Source organism: Pygocentrus nattereri, chromosome 26, assembly GCF_015220715.1.
Source record: "Pygocentrus nattereri isolate fPygNat1 chromosome 26, fPygNat1.pri, whole genome shotgun sequence".
Taxonomy (NCBI): Eukaryota; Metazoa; Chordata; class Actinopteri; order Characiformes; family Serrasalmidae; genus Pygocentrus; species Pygocentrus nattereri.
Window position 1 is genome coordinate 22,562,179 of NC_051236.1, and position 23,254 is coordinate 22,585,432.

General features: G+C 38.6%; 1 protein-coding gene across 2 annotated transcripts; it reads right to left on the reverse strand.

Annotated features, from left to right (window-relative positions):
• Window positions 1–61: 61 nt before the first annotated feature.
• c26h1orf210 (chromosome 26 C1orf210 homolog) lies at window positions 62–9,143 on the reverse strand. Of its 2 annotated transcripts, none has more exons than XM_017721319.2 (5): window positions 9,015–9,143; window positions 4,510–4,627; window positions 1,939–2,386; window positions 1,446–1,544; window positions 62–1,031 (listed from the first exon to the last, which is right to left on the reverse strand). In XM_017721319.2, exons 2-5 carry the CDS (start codon window positions 4,612–4,614, stop codon window positions 628–630), a joined length of 1,056 nt encoding a protein of 351 aa, XP_017576808.1. In that variant the 5' UTR covers window positions 4,615–4,627; window positions 9,015–9,143; the 3' UTR covers window positions 62–627. The 2 variants fall into 2 exon arrangements, with proteins under 2 accessions (XP_017576808.1, XP_017576815.1); XM_017721326.2 differs by lacking the exon at window positions 9,015–9,143 and adding an exon at window positions 8,301–8,406.
• Window positions 9,144–23,254: the final 14,111 nt, after the last annotated feature.

Below are 23,254 nucleotides of genomic sequence, written 5' to 3' on the forward strand. Positions count from 1 at the left end.
TACCGTCTGACACACTTGAGCCGCTGAGGGACGTTTTAAATACCGGGAGAGCACAAAACACTTCTTTAAAACGCTTTTTATTCAGTGAAGCTTAAAGCGAGTGAAGTCAGAAATGGAGGTGTGTAGCCCGTGTGAGTTATTAACCCTTTCATGTCCGCTTGAGAGACTTCTTAGTCCCAAATGTTGTGAGGCTGCCGCAGCACAAAGACGAAGAACTTTAAAAGTGTGTTAAACTATAAGACTAAAAATGAGTTTTTCACTTAAGTTATAATATTAAACTTAGTTTTTAAGCCACGAAAAGATTAAACAAAACAAAACAACAACATAGAAATCAGATTGAAAAGTGAAGTGAAAATTCAAATGTGCACTGCTAGATATTCATCCAGTCTATAACTCCATGAAGTCTCATCACTTGTTAGAACAAGTTCTATTTTCAACTAAATTTAGTTGTTGGACATGAATGGACTGATTATTTCACAAGGTTAACACAGTACATGAAAAATGAATACATGTGAAGGAATCAGTGTCATAAATAAGCTTATAAAAAGTCCTGCTGCTTCCGTCATCGCAAATATTGTAAGTAGCTCAACCTAGTGTCAGCCCAAAGCTCTTTCAGTTCTCCTTCAGCTACCCAATAGTGAACTCCAACTCGTCCTCTTCGTCTTCATCCTCCACGTTGTCCCACTTCTGTGCCTCTTTTTCTGCTCTTTCTCTCTCACTGGCCTGAATGTAATTGTCCTCAATGAAGCCGTCATCGTCCTCCTCCATCTCACCACCTTCGGCTGAGCCTGAGTGTGTGCCCCTCCTTGAGTGGGTCTGGCTGGAGAAGCCCACCTCAAAGCTAGAAGGGTCGCAGTGACTGGATGTGTCAGTTTCACTGAGCCTCGAGTGCCTGTAACTGGCCAAGTACTTGTGCACGATTTTACACTTTGCACCAACAGCGATGAGGATGGAGATGATGATGGCTGTAACCAAAACGGCAACAAGGAGCTTCCAGCTGCCTGAAGCACTTTTCAGACCATTGTCAGTGTCTGTAAGGAGATTGTAGCACAAGTTAATGAAAAACTCGCTGCTCTGTTTCTTTATAGAACAAATGAGAAAGTTGGCATCTAACCGGTGAAGAGTACAGTCTCTAAAATATTGGTATGTTGCTTTTTTTGTAGCTTTTGTTTTTTTTTTATATAGTGATAGTGAAGCCCATTTTCACCATGAGAAAAAGATTAAGCCATTTACTAAGTTACAATAAGGAAGTCTCATACTAGTCTTAATATCCCCATATAAGATAGTGTATCTTATAATAATGGGATACTATCCCATAAATGCCATGAGTCATAATTGTGAGATATGAGACCGAGTGGCTTTTTGTTCATTTTACCAGACGTTTATCAAGATTCTAAATGAGTGTGAACACAGTCATAGACAACATACGCAAAAAAATAACCAACCGTTTTTGTTGGATGTGTTTGCGTCAGTGGTGACCACCAAGGTCTCTGCCAGCAGTTTACGACGGAAGTGACTCTCAGTGATTATGCTAAGAACATTTCCTATGTCAAAAGAAGGGAAAGAATGGTGACCTTTAATATGGGTAAAAATGTCTTCCTTAATTTCATTGTGGTTATGTGAAATTGTGATGGAGGAACGCAGCACCCGGACCATTAGGATGTAAAAGGTCAAGTTCTTGATCCTGGCTCATGATGGATTATTCTGAGACATTCATCAAACTGGACTGAATAGTAAGTGCTAATGTAGGATCAAGGGACCTTTTACATCCTAATTAATACAATTATGTGGATTAAATAAAACATGGGCACTCTGATCTGAGATAAACAGAATTACTCTTACATGTTTGATAAATGTGGCCGAGGTCGGTAAGACACTTTAAAAAATAAAAGCAGTTAAAACATACACCAATCAAGACACTAATGTGTTTATACACACCATTAGGCTGTCTTTTCTCATCCATCTGCTTATAAACTCTTCTTCTTTCTGTTGTTTTGAATCTGCCGTTTGGTTGAAGATTACTGCTGATATCCACAAACTCAGTCTGTATAGCTAACAGGGGAGTTTGCAAATAATTATTCCTCAGATAAAGCTTTTGTAACCTGGGGAAGCTCAACAGGGCATCAGCTTCTATTACAGCCAGTTTGCATCCACTGAGGTCCAGTACTTGCAGAGATAAGAGAGGGGAGAAGTGCTGCTTCCCCAGCAGGGGGAGGTAGTTTCCTGATAGATTGAGTGAGATCAAATGGTCAAAGTGCTGCAGCTCTTTTAGGCCATTAGCACGGGCGAGGTCTAAGTGATTCTCCGATAGATCCAGCTTGGTCACGTTTGGCCATATCTCTTCTGGTACTGATGACAGGTTTCGTCTGCTGCAGTCAAACGTAGCCTGAGAAATGAAAGTGTTTTGACAGAAAACTGGTTATAGGTTTCCGCCTGACAAGAGGTTCTATGAAAATTTCTGTTGTGCAATTAAGTGGTGTATCAGAATAATTTTCAGAATAGTATGTGAAATAGTATATAACAGTACAGTCATATGCAAAGGTTTGAACATCCTCAGTCAAATTACAGTAAAAGTGAAAATAAGCTAACATCCTCTAGAGTGAATATACTTAAATATGGATCTAGGCTTTAGTGCACATATTCTATTTGCTGGCTATTGGAAAAAATAAAACATAAAATATGCCATAGCACAGGCCACATTATGTGTTATATTTTTTCCCAGTGTCTTCAATTCAGTATTTAAAAATCAGTAATTGTACATTAAAATGTTTGTTATCCATGAAGGATGTGTTAAATTCTTTTCACTTCGAAAATCAACAAAAACACAATAGCAAAACAAATACACCCCTGCCTTCAGTGCTCCTTCAGAAGTTCTGCCCCCAAACTCATGGAAGCGCAATGAACGATCATTTTAATCTTCATGGCCATGAAACCCTTTATAAACGTCGGACAGACAAATGCCACAATGTAAAGTTAGAGTGAACAGCTAATTGACGTTCTAGTTAGGTTGTGGGTTTACAAACTCTCACAACAATTGCTGCTGCGAACCACAATCACTTTAGCTAACAAACAGGACAAAACAATACTGACCTACTGATTTTGTGACACAGCAAAAATAACTTATTGTTATCAACCTATCATCCAGAAACAGCGCAACTGTTCATTTTTAATCCCTTTTCATGCCTTCAATTCTTTCAGCAGCTGAATTCATCTTCTTTCCTGCTCCTCGTTCGAATTTTCCTGTTTCACCTTAAATGGTGCAGCATCAACATTATGGTGCCTCACACTAGCGTAACCATTGAAATGACCAGAGCCCATAAATATGGGAAAAGGAAATGAAAATGAAAACAATAAAATGTAAATGAAAACCTCTTTTTAACATTTCTTTTTCCAAACTTCTGCGCAAATATCCTGCCAAAATTTAAAATGAAATGAAATGCCTTCATCTGCAATTTTATTTTTACACGAGCACGAGCTGTTTGTGACAAAAATAAAAATAAATTGCAAACGCCTGTTTATCATTTCATTTTAGTCGTTATTCTGGTTTCTCATGGTCAAATCTAAAATGAAAACGCTAACAGACAAAAGAAAACACAAACTTCACTTTGGCTTTGGCTTTTCTTCATGAAACGCAGAACACGTGTCAAAACGCAAAGTTTACTTTCTTATTTCTTTTTCATAGCGATCAGCTGCAAATCTGACAAAATTAAAATGAAAATGCAAAATGAATAAATTAAGAGCAAAGTGACCGTCTGTGATTCCGTTTTCATCGTGGATACACTTTAACTGTCAGAATGAAAAGGAAAATGAAAACGAAGATCAGTGCCACCTGCTGGAGATTCACTTTTCATTTTCCAGTTTTCTATTTCTTTTTCTAACTGACCTAACATGCAAATATATGTTAATTAGCACTAGCCGGGGCTATGGGGTACAGTTATAATTAAGTTTTGCATCACCATTTTTCAACCTTCCTTTATCTTTTAAAAATAAAGAGGATGTTTTTGCTACCATGTCTTTGATATATGTAAGAGCTCTGTTCTGAAGCAGTCTGGGCTGAAACTCTCCTTATAATTTTAATGTGAATAGGCAGAGCTAAACTATATTATGTTGGGTATGTGGATATAAAAAACAGAATATATAGAAACAGTTCAAAATGAGCTGTTTTTGCAGCTTTGTTTCCATATATGAAGTGAATAGTCTGCTTTTAACAAAGTGTAATTACATAATCAAAGTCTTTTATTTTAAAATCATTGAATTATATGGGCCCTTTATGTTCACACTTTGCCAGTGTACATATCCAAACTTAGTTGATCAGTCATATTCTGTCATTGCACAACAAAGAAAATAAATTCTATATTTGATCATTTGTATAAACAATAACCACTAACATGTTCAAGTCAGATGCCTATAGTCAAAAACAGGAAATGAGTGCCTACAAACAGGATGTTCCCAGTGCAGTCACACTTTCTGTGGCTCAAGAAAAAAAGGACGACAGTGTTTCTGACTCACCTTCTCTCTGTTGACCACACAAGAGCCCACAGTTAGGAGTGTTTGGCTTAAACCTGAGGCCCAAAGAGTGCCGAACACACACAGAGTGTGAGTTACTGACCACATGCTCGACTGTATCCTGCACAAATAAGAGACATTTTACTGAGTGCATGATCTCATTGAAGCAAGATCTAAACTATGGTTGCCCACTTCAACAGACAGCAGTTTAGCAGATAATTATCACCACTATGAACATAGCTGTAAATCTGAGCTAAGAGTTTTTGGTAACACTTTACTGAACCTTGCTATGTAAAATTGACTTAACCATGTTATAAACATATCATGGTAGATGCCATGTGTAGTCCTGAACAGTTCACTGAAGAAAGTCATTGGGGTTACTAGTAATAGTGATCACAGCTGTCATAATGTATGATGTTATGTGTCATCAAACGAGTTAGCTAGTTATGTAGTTTGCTATGCCATAGAAAACATGCAGCATTTGGATATGCAAGCAGGTTGACACTGGTGGTGACAACCAATGAGGCTGGAAGGACAGTCAGCTGCTACCTGAGTGTCCTTCTGTTCACAGCTTTAATCATACAAAACCTAAACAGTATTTCTTCACAGTGGTGGTGATATGAAGCAAGGGTTGTCTAAACACAAACAGAGATACTTGTTCACTGATATATTCTTTGCTATCAGTGAACCTACACATATAGATTTATATGTTTTTATAATTGATAAAAGAAACTAAGAGATTGAAAAGGCCTCGGCTAAGCAATACTTGCTTTGTCTTGTTGCAGTGATCTATAATGAAGCCAGTTTAATTGATAAACTAGGTTTCCAGACCAGTTTTCCTCTCTGCAGTCAACAGTTACATAGTAACTGCATTACCCATACATACTCTTCCCAGGATGGGAGAAACCTACAAATGGCATGTAAGTGTTCTGAGTGTGTAAACGCACACACACACACACACACACACACACACACACACACACACACACACACACACACACACACACACACACACACACCTCTTTACAGAAGTGTGTGTGTGTGTTTCATGTTTATCAAAATCTTGTCTTGGCAGCAGCCATTGTTCAGAGAAACGTCTGCTGTGTTATTAGAGCACTTCCTCTCTGCTTCTCGTTCTATTCATTTCAGCATGTTGGCTGTAAACACCCGTCAGGAGCTCCCTTTTATCTCTTCCTGTCTTGAGATACTCTCTGCACAACAAGGGCTCAGGGTCCAAAACACTACTAAGTATGACCACTTGTGGCTGTGTGGGAATATCCCTTGTGCTTCTGTGCGCACAGCCATCATCAAAAGTTAACCAGTTTTGGAGATACAAAGTTTTGCTCCAGTAGCAAGGATATGTGGTCTACATATTCTCTGTACAAAATCCTTGCTAAAACAGTCGCCTTATAGAAGAAGGAAAATGCTCTTAATTCTTAAATTTACAGATGACATTTTCTTCTATTTATAGTGAAATGTTCACACAATGTGGAAGTAGGTGTCACTTACAAATAGTGTCTTCTCAAGAGGTTTTAATATTACTTCAGTGCGAGTATGAGCACTGTGTCAAGCCTTAATCAATTAAAGTGTAAGTGTGGAGACAAATATGTACAATATCTCACAAAGGTGAGTACCACCTTCACATTTCTGCAAATATTTTATTATACTTTTTCATGGGACAACAACTATAGAAATGAAACTTGGATATAACTCGAAATCGTCAGTTTACTGTCCTCTGAAAATAACTCAACACACAGTCTTTAATGTCTAAATAGCTGGCAACACAAGCGAGTACACCTCACAGTGACAATGTCCAAATTGTGCCCAATTGTGTTGTTGTCCCTCCTTGGTGTCATGTGACTTGTTAGAGTTACAGGGTCCAGGTGTGAATGGGGAGCAGGGCTGTTAAATTTGGAGTTTTGGGTACAATTCGAACATACTGGCCACTGGATATTCAACATGGCACCTCATGGCAAAGAACTCTCTGAGAATGTGAGAAATAGAATTGTTGCTCTCCGCAAAGACGGCCTAGGCTATAAGAAGACTGCTAACATCCTGAAACAGCTATAGCACGGTGGCCAAGTCCATCTGGTCTTCACCATTTTAACAGACTCTGTACGTAGTGTGTCAAATAATAGGCAGCTCTGGTCTTCACCCAAAGATATTAGCATGTGAAACCATTTTATTTTAAATGCAATTTAAATTTTAAAAGTATGCTGTTAGAAATAAAGGTAATGTGCAGGTACATTTTCATAGATCAAGGAACAAACAAAGTAAATGCTCCCTCAAAGGTACAACAGTTGTAAGGTCCAAATATTTACCTTAAATAAGTTTTTTCAAGATGAAAAGCATGTATTTTAACCTTTTTGTAACCTCATGTTTTAAAACAGAACAATAAAATAAAAAGCCTTGAGATGAAATGGGGTGTATGGAATGAATACAATTTAGGAAATTTAATTTCAGTGGATTATGGTACAATTTTGTTCCCTGAGTAAAGGTACTGAGATGTACTCTTGAGGGTACTACCCCAGTGACAAGAAAGGTACTGCCCCTCCTACCTTTATTTCTGAGAGTGTATGTTTTTCCTCTGGAAAATGTACTTACAAGTATTCAAATGTACATACAAGTATTCAATTTCAATAATACTCAAGTAAAAAAAACTAAACTTTCAGAATATTAAAGGGAAGTTCCAGCATTATATCATACGCATTATAAGTTTCTGTTTAAATAGTTAAGATGTAAAGAAAGTAATTCTAAATGGTTTAAAGTGAAATGCTTTAAGTCAGAATTATTCACTGGAACGGCATGTTTGAAGTTATTTTTAAAATAACTGTAAATATGTTGTCTGATGGCTGTGACATTCACTGTGGTTTTACGATGAGGTTTTGGCCTAAAATATATTTTTAAAAATACATTCACAGAGCGGCACATGCAGAGTGTTATAATAGTATAGTATAATATAATAGGCATCATAGCTAGATACGCATAGGTTCACTGAATGTTTTGGATAGTAAATCACATGGCTATATTCGCATTGTACACATTGCAACCCCTGAATCATATCACCAACACTATGAAGAAACTGGAGTCAGTAAGTTTCTCTACAGTTTACCATTTCACATCAAAGCACAACTGAATTAAACACTTGAATTATGCAGAAATGTAAAAACTTGATGGAATTCCCCTTTAAGTATAGCAACAAAGTATAATTACTTAAGCTTTTTTCACCTCTGTGTATTTGTGTGTCTGAAGTAGATGGAAACAGTTTCATAATAGAATGTTTATGGCAGTAATGCATTTTTCAAATCATTACAGGATGAGCAGGAAGAAATGGAACATAATCCCTGTTTGACTGTTGTTGCACACCATAGTTTAATTCTTTATTTCTATTTCATTGTAACTTTTCTCACTGTATTATCTGTTGCGTTGTTTACAGGGGAAAACTGGCAGTAACTTCCCTATACACGCCTCGCCTTTGATATACACAGAACAAGTCCTTCACTTGACCTCCTCCACAGCAGCACCATTGTAAGTAAAATCACCCTTCCCCCACACCTTCTCCAGTCTTCCTTTACTCCTTTCTGAGTCAGTACTCATTGTATTGTCTCGAGGACTTTGCATTGTCATTGTTACTTTTTTTAAATAGTTGAAAGTCTGATCTCCTAAACAGCTGTTGATATTGGTTCATAAATTGTATACATCACACATGTAAGCAGTGGGAAATGTACAGTTAGCATCTTAGTTGTGTTCATTTCTAAGCAACCACGCAGGTGAAGGATGATTTTGAGGCCTACCTTTCTCTACCTTGGCGGTGTGCTGCCTGCTATATAAATGCGAAACAAAATACTGTAATTTCAGTCTGTATAATCCAGCAGAATCGGTTATACCTGACTCCATGTGTCTGTGGTTAAAGTAACAGAGTCCAGCCTACCTAGTGATTGTTTTCCTTGTTGTGGTTGAACACAGCATAAAGAGCCATAGTGGTTATTTGAGCACAGTGTGTTTGTACTTGACACATAACATCAGCAAAGAGAGAGACATATGATGCTGCCCATTCAGTTCGTTTCAGCAGTCTCTTCAAGCCACATTTGTGCAGGTTATTGCAGTGCTAGTGCAGTGACATTGTCATAGCTTTGAACAGGAAACTTGATCTTCACTAATCATGTGGCTCATACAGGTTTTTTATCTTCATTTCATCCTTATTTTTTTGTAATAGAATAGAATGTAATAGAGTTAAATTATTATGTAAGTCATCATCATTTTGGCTTTGTTTTGAAGTAGTTGAATTAACATACATAATGTGTTTATGTTTACCCTGTATACACACACACACACACACACACACACACACACACACATATATATATATATATATATATATATATATACACACACATGTGATCATATATGTGATCCAATCAGAGTAGCGTACAGTGGCTAAATGATTGTAGCCTTCTGTAAATAGTAATGTGATACCAAGCAAATGACTTGTACTGAAGCTCACCTACCTGAGCTTTGGCTCTGCTGTTCCTCTAAATATAGTGAAGTAGTGGTTTGCTTTCTTCAGTCATCACATTTTAGCATTGTGTTAGACATTTCCATAGGAAGAAAATGGAGGCATGTTGTGCAAAGGTTGTGCGAGGTGTGCCTTTAACTTATCACCTGAGGAAGAAGTTAATGAGTAACTCAATAACAACAGGCAGCTTTCAATGGGCTTTCTGACAGTCACGAAATTCAGTCATACATTGGACACTGTAATTAACCCTGATGTTGGAGCTAAATCTAAATATGCATTCACTTTACTTTCTAAATGACGAATTAACCCCTTATTAGCCGTTATTAGCTCCTAGCCTTAGTTTAATCTCTGCTTTGTGTCGTCTTGCCTTGTCACATAGCCCTCTAATGCTACCCTTATGTTACTCAGAATTAATTAAATTAGGGTGAACAAGCATCTCTGTAAATCCTGTGAATAAAAATACGCAGAAAAGTCCTTGGACCAGTCCTCATCACCAGTCCTCATCCTCACAAACATCTCAAGATACAACATAACCCAGAAATAAAAAGCAGGGGTGGGGTTCCAGGATTTGAATTATGCTACCAGGTAATAGGTAAGCTATCTGATTTGAATAGGTATACAATCTACATGAATGTAGGCTACCCTGCGATCGATAAAATGTGCATAATTTTTCAATCTTTTTTCAACAGTCATTATATGACGTGGTATATGTTGATAGTAGCAGTCTCTGTGTCTTCAGAACTGGAGCTAGCCCAGGGGTGAGTTTAGGGTCTCGCTGTTGGACTATAGCCATGGGTCTCTTTTAATGCCAAAATATTTACTTGACTTACGTGACTTTTGAAATCTAAATCGTTTAATAGGACTATTGGAATTTATTCCCATTCATGCTGACCATATTCTTTATTCAGTGTTCCATAGTTTACCATAGCTTCACTCACCATGGTAGGCTACTATATGACTTTCTGACATGGTTTACAAAGTTAATTAGGTAGTACCCAATTTTATCAGTCGTTATTCACTATAGTTTATTACGGCACAACAGTTTCCATGGTCAAAATACATTAAATGTCCCCCTTTGTTATTTCATGGATAAAACGTTGGATATTTTAATGACATGTTGACCATCAAACTGCAAATGCCCAATGTTTTCGTTTGAGAGACCTGGTCACCTTAAGTTTAAAGATTACACAGTATGTTGCTTATGAACCAGTTTAATGATAGTCTCAAAGTCTCAAAGTGCCAAGCTCAATTCATAGGTTAGCTTTTCACAGAAGAAATAGTGTGCACACTGACAAAGTCAGATACAGCAATGTGCAGAATAGAGCACCCTTCATTTATTTATAATTTTAGATAAACAGAACTTAAAGCTTTCATCTTTGAGAGACAAGAGAAAATCAAGCTCCACTCTTGCTTCAGATTTGTAAGAATCCACAGGTGTTTCTGTCTATCCTTCCACTGTGAGAAGACCTCTTAATACTATGAGTCAGAAAGGATGTATAGCTGTTGAGAAGTCTTTACTGAGAGAACAAAATACACAAAAAAAGAAGAAAATGCTCCCAAGTGGCATAACCACAATTCGATCTTCAGTATGCTACAGCCATCTATAGACAGAAGTCTGAGAGAGCACAATAGACCTCGCTGTCTCTGGGAGTGTAGGATAGCTCTCATTCTCCCCCATCACTCCCACAGTGCAATGCTAGTCAGCATGGACATCTCTTAGCTGACCCAACAGAATTGGCAGAATTTTGAATGTTCTCCTTCAAGCGTGATGAACTGTCCAATGACGTTTCGATAGCAGCAGTTTGAAAAGATGTGATGGCTGGCTTCACATGATTTGGGGGAAGCAAGTCCAGTGGTGGACAAAGTACACAAACCATGTACTTGAGTTAAAGTAGAGATACCCAAGGTAAAATATTACTCCAGTAAAAGTAGAAGTCCTTACTCTAGACCTCAACTTGAGTAAAAGTACAAAAGTATTTGCCTTCAAATGTACTTACTTATCGAAAGTAAAAGTACTTAAAGATTAATTATGACTTTAATGTCCTGTACTCATTCCTTTTTAACAAATCTCTTGCTTCATTAACTCATCTTAGGTGAAATACTCCAGTGGTAAACCAGTCTTTTAACAGAATGTTGTTAATTAGTGATGCTGATGTCTATGAAAATGATCATAAGCACAAAACACTGAAGGCAAACAGTTTCCATCTAGTAGAACTGAGTGGCTCTGAAATCACTTCATGCAAACAAGCAAAGTTTCAGTTTAAGATTTATTTGCTATTTTTAAGTTTAATAAAAACCTGCTTTAAACACAGGATCACAAATGAGTTTTCCTCTACTATACTGCATCTGCAGGTCACTGTATGTTCATGAACATAAACTAGCAAAAACAAATTTACTATACAATTAAATGGTCTTTGTGTAAATTCAGAAAAAGACACATGCCAGTGACAACTGCATATGTGTACACATTTCTATACTGTGGTTTAATTATGCAAAGTTAGCTTAGTTCCATCATTTGTATTGAATAGACACTCCCAAAATGTTATGCTGCTGCACTGATGTTTAACCGTATGCTTGCACTGGGTCAGTATATCCAACAGATCAAAACAAGCTCAGAACAAAGTGTGTGCTGTGCCTTCATTGGTGTTCTTGCTTCATGTTTCTTTTGTTTTGACTTTTTTGACTTTTTATACTCACATAAGCCAAAAGGAATGACAGATTTAGCAAAATGTAGTGGATTAAAAAGTAAGACATTTGACTTTGAAATGTAGTGGAGTGAAAGTAAAAAGTCACCCAAAGTGCAAATACTTAAGTAAAGTACAGATACACAAAAGGAATTCTTAAGTACAGTAACGAATTACATTTACTTTGTTACTGTCCACCACTGAGCAAGTACTGATCAGGGGAGACCTAGCTTGTGGTTGGAATTTTTACATGGCTAAATTTGGGAAAATGTCCAAAAAAGGGAAGAAAATTTGCACTCAAAGCAACAAAGTTCTAGGAATGAACTTTGGAGGTGTGGAAAAATGTACCTGCAGATTTACTTGAAAAACTGAAAGCAAGTCTCCCACACAGAATAGAAGCTATTATAATGGCAAGAGATACATACTTATACATTTGATATTTAATGTAGTTGTTGATGTAGTTTTCTGTGAAACAGTTTGATGCTGATGCTCAAAAGTGATTTGCCATTTTGGCTGGAAAGTAAATAAATGATTTTTGTGCAGTATTATACATTTGATGAGTATTGTTTTGAGTTTTGAGTGGTCTAAAGTAGCTAAACAGCTTATTTGCCATAAGTGCTGTTTGACTATGACTAACCTTGACTGTACTGATGGGGGCGGGGGGCGATGGGGGGGTCGAGGAGAGAGAAGGAACCCTGAAAACAATAGGGTCATTTCCTGTACACCTCTTAGAGCCATGTGTGCATCTGTGCATGTGTACTTGTATTTGTATGTATATAGCGGGTCTGCAAGTATAAAGTGTGTGAGTGTGTGTGTGTGTGTGTGTGTGTGTGTGTGTGTGTGTACACTGTGGCTCTTGATCTCTTGGCGCCATTGTATTCACAACTTGGGAGACAAATTAGAGGCTGTAAAGGATAAACTCATGTTTGTGTGTTTGTGTGTATGTGTGTAAGGAGGATAAGAGAAAAGGAAGGAGAAAGGATTATGAAGCACCCCTGGGGACAGCCGCAGTGGCTTCACTCTCTTTAAAGGGAAAAAACAACACGAGGCCAGCAACAATGGACACTTTGTCTTAGAAAAGATGAACCGGTCAAGGAATTCACATTTGGCACCTAAACTGCTGTTAGTGAGTTTAGTATGAGCGCATCTGTCAGCAGCCTTCCTCCTCATACTGTACACAAGTACACACATACACACACTCACAATCAGTCCATTTGTCTGTAGCATTTTTTCTGATATGTTACCTTACCACTTTCTTGACTATGCTCACTTAGGTGGCCTTGACTATTTTTGTGATTTTGGCTCCATTTAAGTATCTGAAAAACACTCATTTCCTTTCGTAATGGGAACCGCCGAGACTGTTCCCTCTGTAAAAGAGAAGTGATTTGTCCAAGTGGTATGTTAATCAGAGATTTTATCTGAAGAGTGTTTGGCTTGGCCTCACTGAGTGTGTGAACAGGCAGGCTTCAACAAAGAACCTGAGACTGCATTGAGGCACAGTAAAGTTAAAGAGATGCTACCTAACACAACACTCCTTTCTAAATCCATTGCTTTCTGTATCTAAGTAACTGAGTGTTAAAAAATGTACAAGTGAATTCAATTGCTAGACAGACAAAAGGTTGGGGTCACTCAAAATTCCAGATAAGAAATGAAGCCTTTTGGGAAATTTGGGAAGTTTATAAAAAGAAAAAGAAACTAGGTTAAAACATTCTTGTTGGTTCCAACCAAAAATATGAATTCAAAGTGTCCCAAACCAAATACAGTTGGACACACATTCCATTAAGCTTATGAACATCTTCAAATGAAGGACAACAGGTGTGGCTGTGATGTGTAGAAGGCTGACACTTACGCTGCCTTTATTAGCCAACAACTACTAGCCACGGAATACATTGGACACAAGCATGAATTCTTTTATTTAGAGTGCTGAGCAAAAGGCAGAGGACACCCTTCATTTATCTAATTTTTAGTCAAAAAGGCCTTTTAGTATAAGTTACTACTTTTTAAGAAGAGGAGATAAGATTTAAGATTGTCAATTGTCCAAGTCCATTGGCATAAGGAACGGGAATGTCATGGGAAAATAAGTAAAAACTAAACAGGAGTTTCCAAACATGGAGTAAAAAAAATGCCCTTTTGGCTGGAAATGAAATGAAAGGTGGTCTCTGACTTTTTCACAGAACAGTACACATATAGAATTGATACTTATTCATAAAATTTACCAGAGCTGACATTAGCATGCAGTCCTGCTGTAGCCAGTGGACTACTGCAAAGTATTCCATGATTTTAGTGCTGCTTCCTTTACAGGCAATCATAATAATATCCCACTTAGATGTATTTGCTCTTCCACTGGTGTGCTGAACTAAACCAGTTTCTCCTGCCCTGTTTAGATCCTTGATCTGTCCCACTATAAGCAAGTGTCTACTGCTCCAGCTGTGTTCCAGTGGGGCTCATGGGGTAATGCAGGGTTGCAGGCTGAGCAAACACTCAGCAGACAGGAGACCAGCCGCTCTTCCTGTTTCTGCTTTGCCCGCTGTTTGATTCCTGCTCAGCCTGCTTCCTGGTCACATATCAGGTCCAGCAGCACAGCTTCCTGCCCAAAAGTCTCCACGGAACACTGCAACTCACCACAACTCGCCCTACCTTTCTCTGGATCTTTCGTTGTTTTGTACAGTCATACAGCGTCTCTGTCTGCAACTTAGTCTACATCACACGTATACAATGCTAATCTGAAGATATTATATTTACAGCTATTTCTCCAGGCAGTGTGTTAATGATAATAATGATAACTTTGCCAAAAGACAAATGTACACAGTTGTCCCTGCATATAATAGAGATGTTTGATGTGTAAGGTGTCCTTCGTAAGTTTTACATTGAAGCTATGAGTCAAATGAAGCACACTAAAAGCTTATAAACACTAAGTAATATCATACAAACTACGTCACACATTTGCCCCAAACTATGCTGTGCTGTTGTGATAATGCATAATCTCAAATTAAGTTGCTTATGCGGTTTCTATCACTGTTATCTATAAAATGGGCACTGCCTCTTACCCTGCATGCATTCATTCAGCCAAGATCATTTTGATGAAGCTTATACCTCACCAAAAATAGACAAAAAGTATGAACAAAATTCAGGCTTCAAATAACGTTTTGTATATCATACTGCAGATTGTAAAACATATTTTCAGTGTTAAAGTGCTGTAAATCCAAATGGTCAATTCTTATTGTTTGGGGGGAAATAGGTTAAATGCATGTAAATTACCCATGCTTTAACAATTCTGTTAGAATGTTCACTAAAATATCATTTTTTATTTCTCAAGCACTTGTGTTTATTTTGATCGTTGTTACTGTTATTATTATGCTCAAAAGTGGTATGTTAGAATAACTAAAAATGTTTAAAAGTATTTCTAAGAATTTCAGTGAAATACATTTTTACAGATTTCACCAGCAGAAATAAAACAGAAAACCACTGTTAATTAACAACTCTTTTCTGGCACATATTTTGTTTACAGTGCAAGATCCTTTTCTAAAGATAACAGAATCTCTTACAGTATTAGAACGCAATAGACATATCTTTTTGATCATCATATGTGATTGATTATATTTAGGGTACAGGGTAGTTTTGAAATTGTTATTTTTCACTGAACTATTGCTTTTAAGTTGAACCTGGTGTGTTGTTGGTGTAACTGAACAATTCCATGCAGTTGCTGGAGTGCATTAAAACCAGACCTCTGTCCTTCAAACCATCTCACAATTGACTAACCGCAACACACTTGTGGACACTGTGTTTCCTTGCTGTGGTCTCAATGTTCCTCAGGAGTTTTGGCAGGATTAATTTTCGCCCCATCCTGGTAAAGGTAATGACAGACTGACTGTGCTGTTCCTATAGCCACAGTCACAGCTTGATAGACAGCAAAGAGAGTGTCCAACATTACCTGATAAGCTTTGAAAGATGGTGATCGGGAAGTGTAATGCAGGTTAATTCTATGCATTTAAATTGGCCGTCTGCTTGCAAAGCCAAAGCACTTCGGTTTAATGGAAGTCACTGGCCTATAATGGCCTGTGATGCTCATTATCAGCTGCAATGAAAAAGGATTTAGGTAGATGACTCTGGTCGGAGGATGATGTAAAATTTAATAAGTAACATGACAAAGGATAGTGAGCTTGTGTCCACAGGAAACTGGAAGAGGCAGTCACGTTGAAACCTATTTCTGGCATATTGCATAAATGACAAAATTTTTTCACTTTATCACTGCAGACAGAGACAGGTTTTCACAATGAGAAGTCTTCGGTATAGTTAACAGTGGAGACTTTCAAGATCCAGGGAACCTAAATCTGTGTTTTCTTTCTAATCAGGTTAATTGTGTTTTTGCACTCTTAACAATAAACATGCACTAAGTATACCCTTTCAATAATATTCCAGTGACCAATAAATGACAGATATGCACAGATCAGGCATAACATTTTGACCACCTCCTTGTTTCTAAGCTTATTGTACATTTTATCAGCTCCACTTACTATATAGGTGCACTTTGTAGTTCTACAGTTAACGACTGTAAGTGGACACAGTGTTTAAAAACTCTAACAGCACTGCTGTTTCTGATCCACTCGTACCAGCACAACACACAATAACACACCGCCACCACGTCAGTGTTGCTGTGCTGAGGGTAATCCAAAACCTAAAAAGTACCTGCTCTGTGTGGGTCCATGGGGATCCTGACCACTGAAGAACAGGGTAGAAGGGGGCTAACAAAGTATGCAGAGAAACAGATGGACTACAGTTCCAAAGAAGTTGGGACAGGGGCGTGTTTACCACTGTGTTACATCACCTTTCCTTTTAACAACACTCAATAAGCGTTTGGGAACTGAGGACAGTAATTGTTGAAGCTTTGTAGGTGGAATTCTTTCCCATTCTTGCTTGATGTACAACTTCAGTTGCTCAACAGTCCGGGGTCTCCGTTGTCGTATTTTGTGCTTCATAATGCGCCACACATTTTCAATGGGAGACAGGTCTGGACTGCAGGCAGGCCAGTCTAGTACCCGCACTCTTTTACTATGAAGCCACGCTGTTGTAACACGTGCAGAATGTGGCTTGGCGTTGTCTTGCTGAAATAAGCAGGACGTCCCTGAAAAAGACGTTGCTTGGATGGCAGCATATGTTGCTCCAAAACCTGTATGTACCTTTCAGCATTAATGGTGCCTTCACAGATGTGCAAGTTACCCATGCCATGGGCACTAACACACCCCCACACCATCAGAGATGCTGGCTTTTGAACTTTGCACTGATAACAATTAGGACAGTCCTTTTCCTCTTTGGCCTGGAGGACACGACGTCCATGATTTCCAAAAACAATCTGAAATGTGGACTCGTCAGACCACAGGAGACTTTTCCACTTTGAGTCAGTCCATCTCAGATGAGCTCGGGCCCAGAGAAGCCGGCGGCGTTTCTGGGTGTTGTTGATATCTGGCTTTCACTTTGCATGGCAGAGTTTTAACTTGCACTTGTAGATGGAGCGACGAACTGCGTTCACTGACAGTGGTTTTCTGAAGTGTTCCTGAGCCCATGTGGTAATATCTGTTACAGAATGATGTCGGTTTTTAATGCAGTGCCGCCTGAGGGATCGAAGGTCACGGGCATTCAATGTTGGTTTTCTGCCTTGCTGCTTACTTGCAGAGATTTCTCCAGATTCTCTGAATCTTTTGATGATATTGTGGACTGTAGATGATGAAACCCCTAAATTCCTTGCAATTGCACGTTGAGAAACGTGTTGGACTATTTGCTCATGCAGTTGTTCACAAAGGGGTGAACCTCGCCCCATCCTTGCTCGTGAACGATTGAGCCTTTCAGGGATGATCCCTTTATACCCAATTAAGACACTCACCTGTTTCCAATTAACCTGTTCACCTGTGGAATGTTCCAAACAGGAGTTTTTTGAGCATTCCTCAACTTTCCCAGTCTTTTGCTGCCCCTGTCCCAACTTCTTTTGAATGTGTTGCAGGCATCAAATTCAAAGTGAGTGAATATTTGCAAAACACAAAGTTTATCCATTTGAACATTAAATGTCTTGTCTTTGTAGTGTATTCAAGTGAAGATAGGTTAAAAAGGATTTGCAAATCATCGTATTCTGTTTTTATTTATGTTTTACACAATGTCCCAACTTCATTGGAATTGGGGTTGTATTTTTGTCTTTTTGATTTATTCTGGGCACAAGTAGCTGCTTGTTGCCCGTTCATTTGTTTATTTATACACCAACATTGTTTGTTTGTCCGTTCCTTCATTCACATGTTGCTTCGTCCAGCAGTCTGTCTGCATGTCTGTTCACCCATGATTTTTTTTGTCCAGTTACTGTCACTCATCATGCTCATTAGCCACACCCTCACAGTTCTCACATAGGTCTGATCTACTTTTGTATTTTACCTAATTTGTTGACCAATGTAATTTATCTTGTACATATAATGCTGTGCAAAACTATTTAATCTTAAAAGTAATCAGATTTGTCTGGATTAAAAATGACACTGCCCTGCGATGGACTGGCGACCTGTCCAGGGTGTATCCTGCCTTCTGCCCGATGACTGCTGGGATAGGCTCCAGCACCCTCCCCGTGACCCCGGGAGAAGCGGCTTGGAAAATGGATGGATGGATGGATGGATGGATAAAAATGACACTTCTAGACAGAATATTCCAGATTTTTACTGCAAGCCAAGACATTTGAAATCAAAATTTATTGTTTGTCAGTGGATCTGTATCAAAAAATTAAAACCAAAAAAAATCGGCTTGCATAAGTATTCAGCCCCTTCAGATTAGTACTTGATAGAACCACATTTTACTGCAAAAACAGCTTTATATCTGTTGAGCTTTGCATACTGTTTGTGAGTGATTTTCATTCATTATTCCTGGCAGATTTGCTCCAGGTTGTTCAGGCTGATGATGCTTGTGGACCACAATTTTCAAATAATGATACAGATTCTCGATTGGACTGAGATCTGGACTTTTACGTGGACGTTATAGAACATCCATATTTTTGTTGTTCAGGCACTCCTGGGTTACTTTGGCCTTGAGCTTGGTATTATTATCCTGCTGAAAAGCAAAGTTTCTATTTGGCAGACTGAAGCAGGTTTTCTTGCAGTATCTCTCTATATTTTGCACAGTCCACCCATACTTAAATTTTAACAAGATGCCCAGTCCCTGCTGAGGAAAAGCATCCCAACAACACGATGCTAAAACCTTTGTACTCTGCTGCTCAAATCGTATTTGTTGAGGAATGGACAGTGTTAGTTTTGGGCCACACTGCACGGTTCCATTTTTGTCTCATCTCACCGTAAAAACTTAACCCCCACTCTGATGCATGATGTATTTAATTGCTTATTTCTAGTCACCTTCCCATGCAGACCAGTTGAATGCAGAGCTCTTGACATTGTTGTCTTGTGCACCTTCACTTCAGTGTCAGCCACTGAACTCTGTAGCTCTTTCAAAGTGATTCTTGGCCTCTCTGTAGCTTCCCTCACAAGTCCCCTCTTATGCTGAATGCTTTGGTGGCAGTTTCTTCACAATTAATTCAACAGTGTTTACTAAGATGTCTAAACACTTTGGGATTGTTTTGCAGCCTTTTCCTTTTTCTTGTGCCATCTATAAGTTTATCTTTAATTTCCTTAGAATGCTCTTTGGTTTTAGAATGCTCTTCATGGCTTTCCTTTGGATTCACAGCCTGATCAGAGGTACAAGGCAGTGTAATTGTTAACAGAGAAATATTGCAAAATTTTCATGCAGTGCTGAAAGTCGGGTTTTGTTCCATTACAATAAGAACTCGTGAATAGTCTGCTGTTACGGCTAAAAACAATCCAGCACATCAGCTGTTTTTTGATGAACATTTCCTCACATTTTTCCACTGCCCAAAAAATAGAGCTGTGGGGGATACTGATTTAGGAAACTGGGTCAGACAGGTATGCCTCACACAGGTTGTTGAAATAACCACCATTTTCCGCATGAAAGCTTGCACGGCTACAGAGGGCCATGTCAGATAGCTCAGTGCAGTGACTGCATTTCAGAACCACATTTCTGCTATTGCTTCAGGTCCCTAAAATCAATTTCATGCAATAAATTCAGCTTTTGTAAGTCTCCTTCCCATCCTCTTTAGCTCAGAATACGTTTTTATATTATTAGACATGCAGGGCCAGACATAAGCTCATAATGAAAATACATGTCTGGGAACAACTTTAACTTGAGGTTTTGGTTTGAAGCAAAATCCACCACAAATAGGGATATAGTCATTTAAAACCTGCCCTGAATTTTAAATGTCTGGAATACAAATGATAACACAAGCAAAATGCTATTGTAAGAAAACTAAACTCTTTCTCTTGCAAGAAGTAATGCTTATTTTTGCTACTTGGAATGTATTTTCTGAACATACAACACACATCTACATGCTTATTGCAGTTATTTAGAGAGACTTTTCAAGCATACTAACTTATGTTACATTCATGGGCTAGTGACAGGCTTCATATCTGTTGGACAGCGTTGACGTGTGCACTTTTGAGCTCCACAAGGTGCTGGATTGGTTTGGAAGTTGCATACTCACACTAAGTTTGTTACCACCCTGATTATGTGGGTGGGTCTACTTTCCTGCCCATATTTAACTAAAAATCTGTAATGGTTGTCCCCGGATATTCTTGTTGCAAGGACATGTCCAGCTCTGCCAGACTTTTTATAGCTGTATTGTGTATGATGTTTTCATTAAAATTGAAAGATGTAGCATTACTGAGTCAGGAGAAAAGAACATGGCAACATGTGATGTGCTTGTGCTGCTGTAAAGCCTAAAATATTCATTTAAAAGTCAAAGGTGTTAGGTCGGATTTGTGGGAGATTTCCAAACCACATCTTACAAGTCTGCATATAACATTACATGCATGGATTGAAACAATGTCCAGCACAATGTTTAGGTTTCAAATAAAAAATCGACAGAATGATGAAGATACATGATAATTGTAGACACATCCTACATTACGTTTTGACTGAGTTCTCTTTGAATACTCTTTCAGCACGCTAGCAATCACGAGATTCACCTGCTCTGTGAAGAAGTTCTGAAACACAAACCATTGTTACAAAATGTTCTTCCATGTGTTGTGTTTGATTACACATTTCCACCAGAGAGGTTTCCAAGTCCACAAAACATTCACACTTAAATTAACTAATTAGTTGGATCAAATGTGTCAGAGCAGGTAAAACACCAAATTATGGAAGTCAAGTATGCTCCAGCACCAGGGATGTAAGTTATTTGATAATGTTTCATGTTAACAAAGACATTCACCATATTAACCAATAAATAATGAGGCAAAAGCGATTATTTATGCCTTTTAATTAATGCTCATCTTTTAACGAAGTGATTTCTCAGTGCTGTGCTTGCATTTATTTTGATATGAAAAGCATAAGATCTGATAAAGCATTTAGATTTTTATCGCACTTATATATAATATACTTCACACTTCGGCCTAATAAAAGTTGAATATATTGCATGAAATTGATTTAAGAGACCTAAGTGGTAAAAATGTGGTTCTGAAATGCCTGTAACCATTATTATTAAAACAAATCAACAATAAGCCCTCAGCCTTGTGAATTCTGATCTGAATGTGTGCAACATGCTTGCTCAAAACTTACTGCAGTGCACCAAGGCATTAAGACAGCATCATGCTCCTTTTACACAGTAACAAGCAGGACAAATGGTAACACACAGACAGATCCAGTTCCACATGCTGATGCTCTTTACTATGCCCAAAATGGACTTTCATGTAGCCCACCTTCACTGGGGACAGATTTTAATTACATTGTAGAACATTTTAAAGTAAATAAAAACCAGTCTCAGAACATAATACCAATGATACATTAGATCAAATTCATTCATTTCTTCCCTAACCTCTTCATTCAGAGCTTCTCTTCTGTGCCCGCCACCCAACCCACCGAAGGGCTCTCTCAATCCCATGTAGGTGGATGGCACTTGTGCCCCCGAGTAGGGAAGCGGGTGGGCTCATGCTGAGATGTCATGCTGAGCCCGGAACAAGGATTTCCACCTGAATGCCACCACACCCTGAGCCAATACAGAAAGCTGGAACTGTGTTTATTTTACTCTTACAAGCTGTTGTAAAAGCAGAATTCAATACTACAGTGCCGCCTTATGCTTGAGGGATCCCAAGCTCTCTGATCTGGAGGTCAGGCTCTGTGCCATATGTGGCAGTTGTTATTTCAGAGTTTCAGAGATTACAGACATCAAGAGAAACATGATTCCTATGACATGCTGCCACCCTCAAGGCCTGAAAGTTCGTCTACAATGTTGTGTTCCGATATAACAGAAAATGAATGGAGTTGTTAATATGTCAACGCTGTATAGATTTGCAGTGCACTCAATGATACTACTGAAATGAACACTGTATGGCGCATATAGGACATGACCTAGAACAGAGGAAACAGGATGAATGCTAAGTTGCATTCTTGCCTCCTCTGTGCTTGAGTTACAAGGACTGATTTCTGATATTAGTTTTGGTATATACCTGCCCAAAATGACCCTTAGGCATAGGACACATTAAAGAATGATTGGGTGATGATGGCTTGTGCATATTCTGAAGAATAGGTGCTTTTCCTCAGGCTTTTGAGTGGCCCTGTTCAAATACACATTGTATAGAAGATACCATGAGGTTAAAATGACAATGGAATTGCTTTGAAGCAGAGATGTGAACGGCACTCTGTAGACTTGTGTCTTGTTGACAAGATACTGTCATGTCTTTCCCTTTCTGTCCCTCTTTCTGTCTCTTCAGAAGCTCTCTATATTGTTCCATTGTTAATGTCCTTGACCTTTCTGTCAGAAATCCTCTCTGCTCTGGCACTTTGCAACTAGCTGACTGAGTAAAAAATCCAAGACATCTTCTTTTTCCCCACTGCCACTGTGTTTATTATTCCACGGATGTGTGGACAGATAAATCATGCAGGGAAGCTGACAGAATTGTTCCAGTGGGAAACTTATAGTGAAGCTGGATTTGTGTGAGCTTTCACCAGAGTGTAATTTCAAGTCCCCCTGTTCGCTATATGGTGCACGTAAACAGCCTTCAGTGTGGAAGCAGATGATAGATTTGCTTAAGAAGAGTTTTCATGGCTGATCCGATATGCTTTACCTTTATCGCTGGGGGATTTCCTGCAGAGTCTGCAGGGAGCTATCAGAGCACCCATACCTCCTGGGGTCCCACGGCTGGGCTTCCTCAGTAGGGACTGTGGCCCTGGAGCCTGGCCCTTTATATCACCCGCTGCCTCTCTTTCTCTCACACTGGAGCAGCACAGGGCTGCGTGTGGAAACCTGCCAGCTCCCATTACAATGGGTGGAAATGGGAATTTAATACAAACTTTCTCACTAAGCCACACAGTTATTACAACTGACCAACACACACACACACACAAGCATTAAACTGAAATGACTTTCAGACTTTGCCATGTTTAATGCTGATTTTAGTTATTTTACCACTGTTTAAGGAATTTTTGCAAACTACATTGCTATGGTTTAGCTTCTTGATTT

Bases quoted from the DNA above. Each gene is read 5' to 3' on its own strand.
- c26h1orf210 (XM_017721319.2), bottom strand. From the start codon at position 4,614: ATGTGGTCAGTAACTCACACTCTGTGTGTGTTCGGCACTCTTTGGGCC. The intron at 1,545-1,938 runs GTGTGTATAAAC...CTTTTGACATAG, and splicing joins TGAGAAAAGACAGCCTAATG to GAAATGTTCTTAGCATAATC. The intron at 1,032-1,445 runs GTTGGTTATTTT...ATCTCCTTACAG, and splicing joins AAACACATCCAACAAAAACG to ACACTGACAATGGTCTGAAA.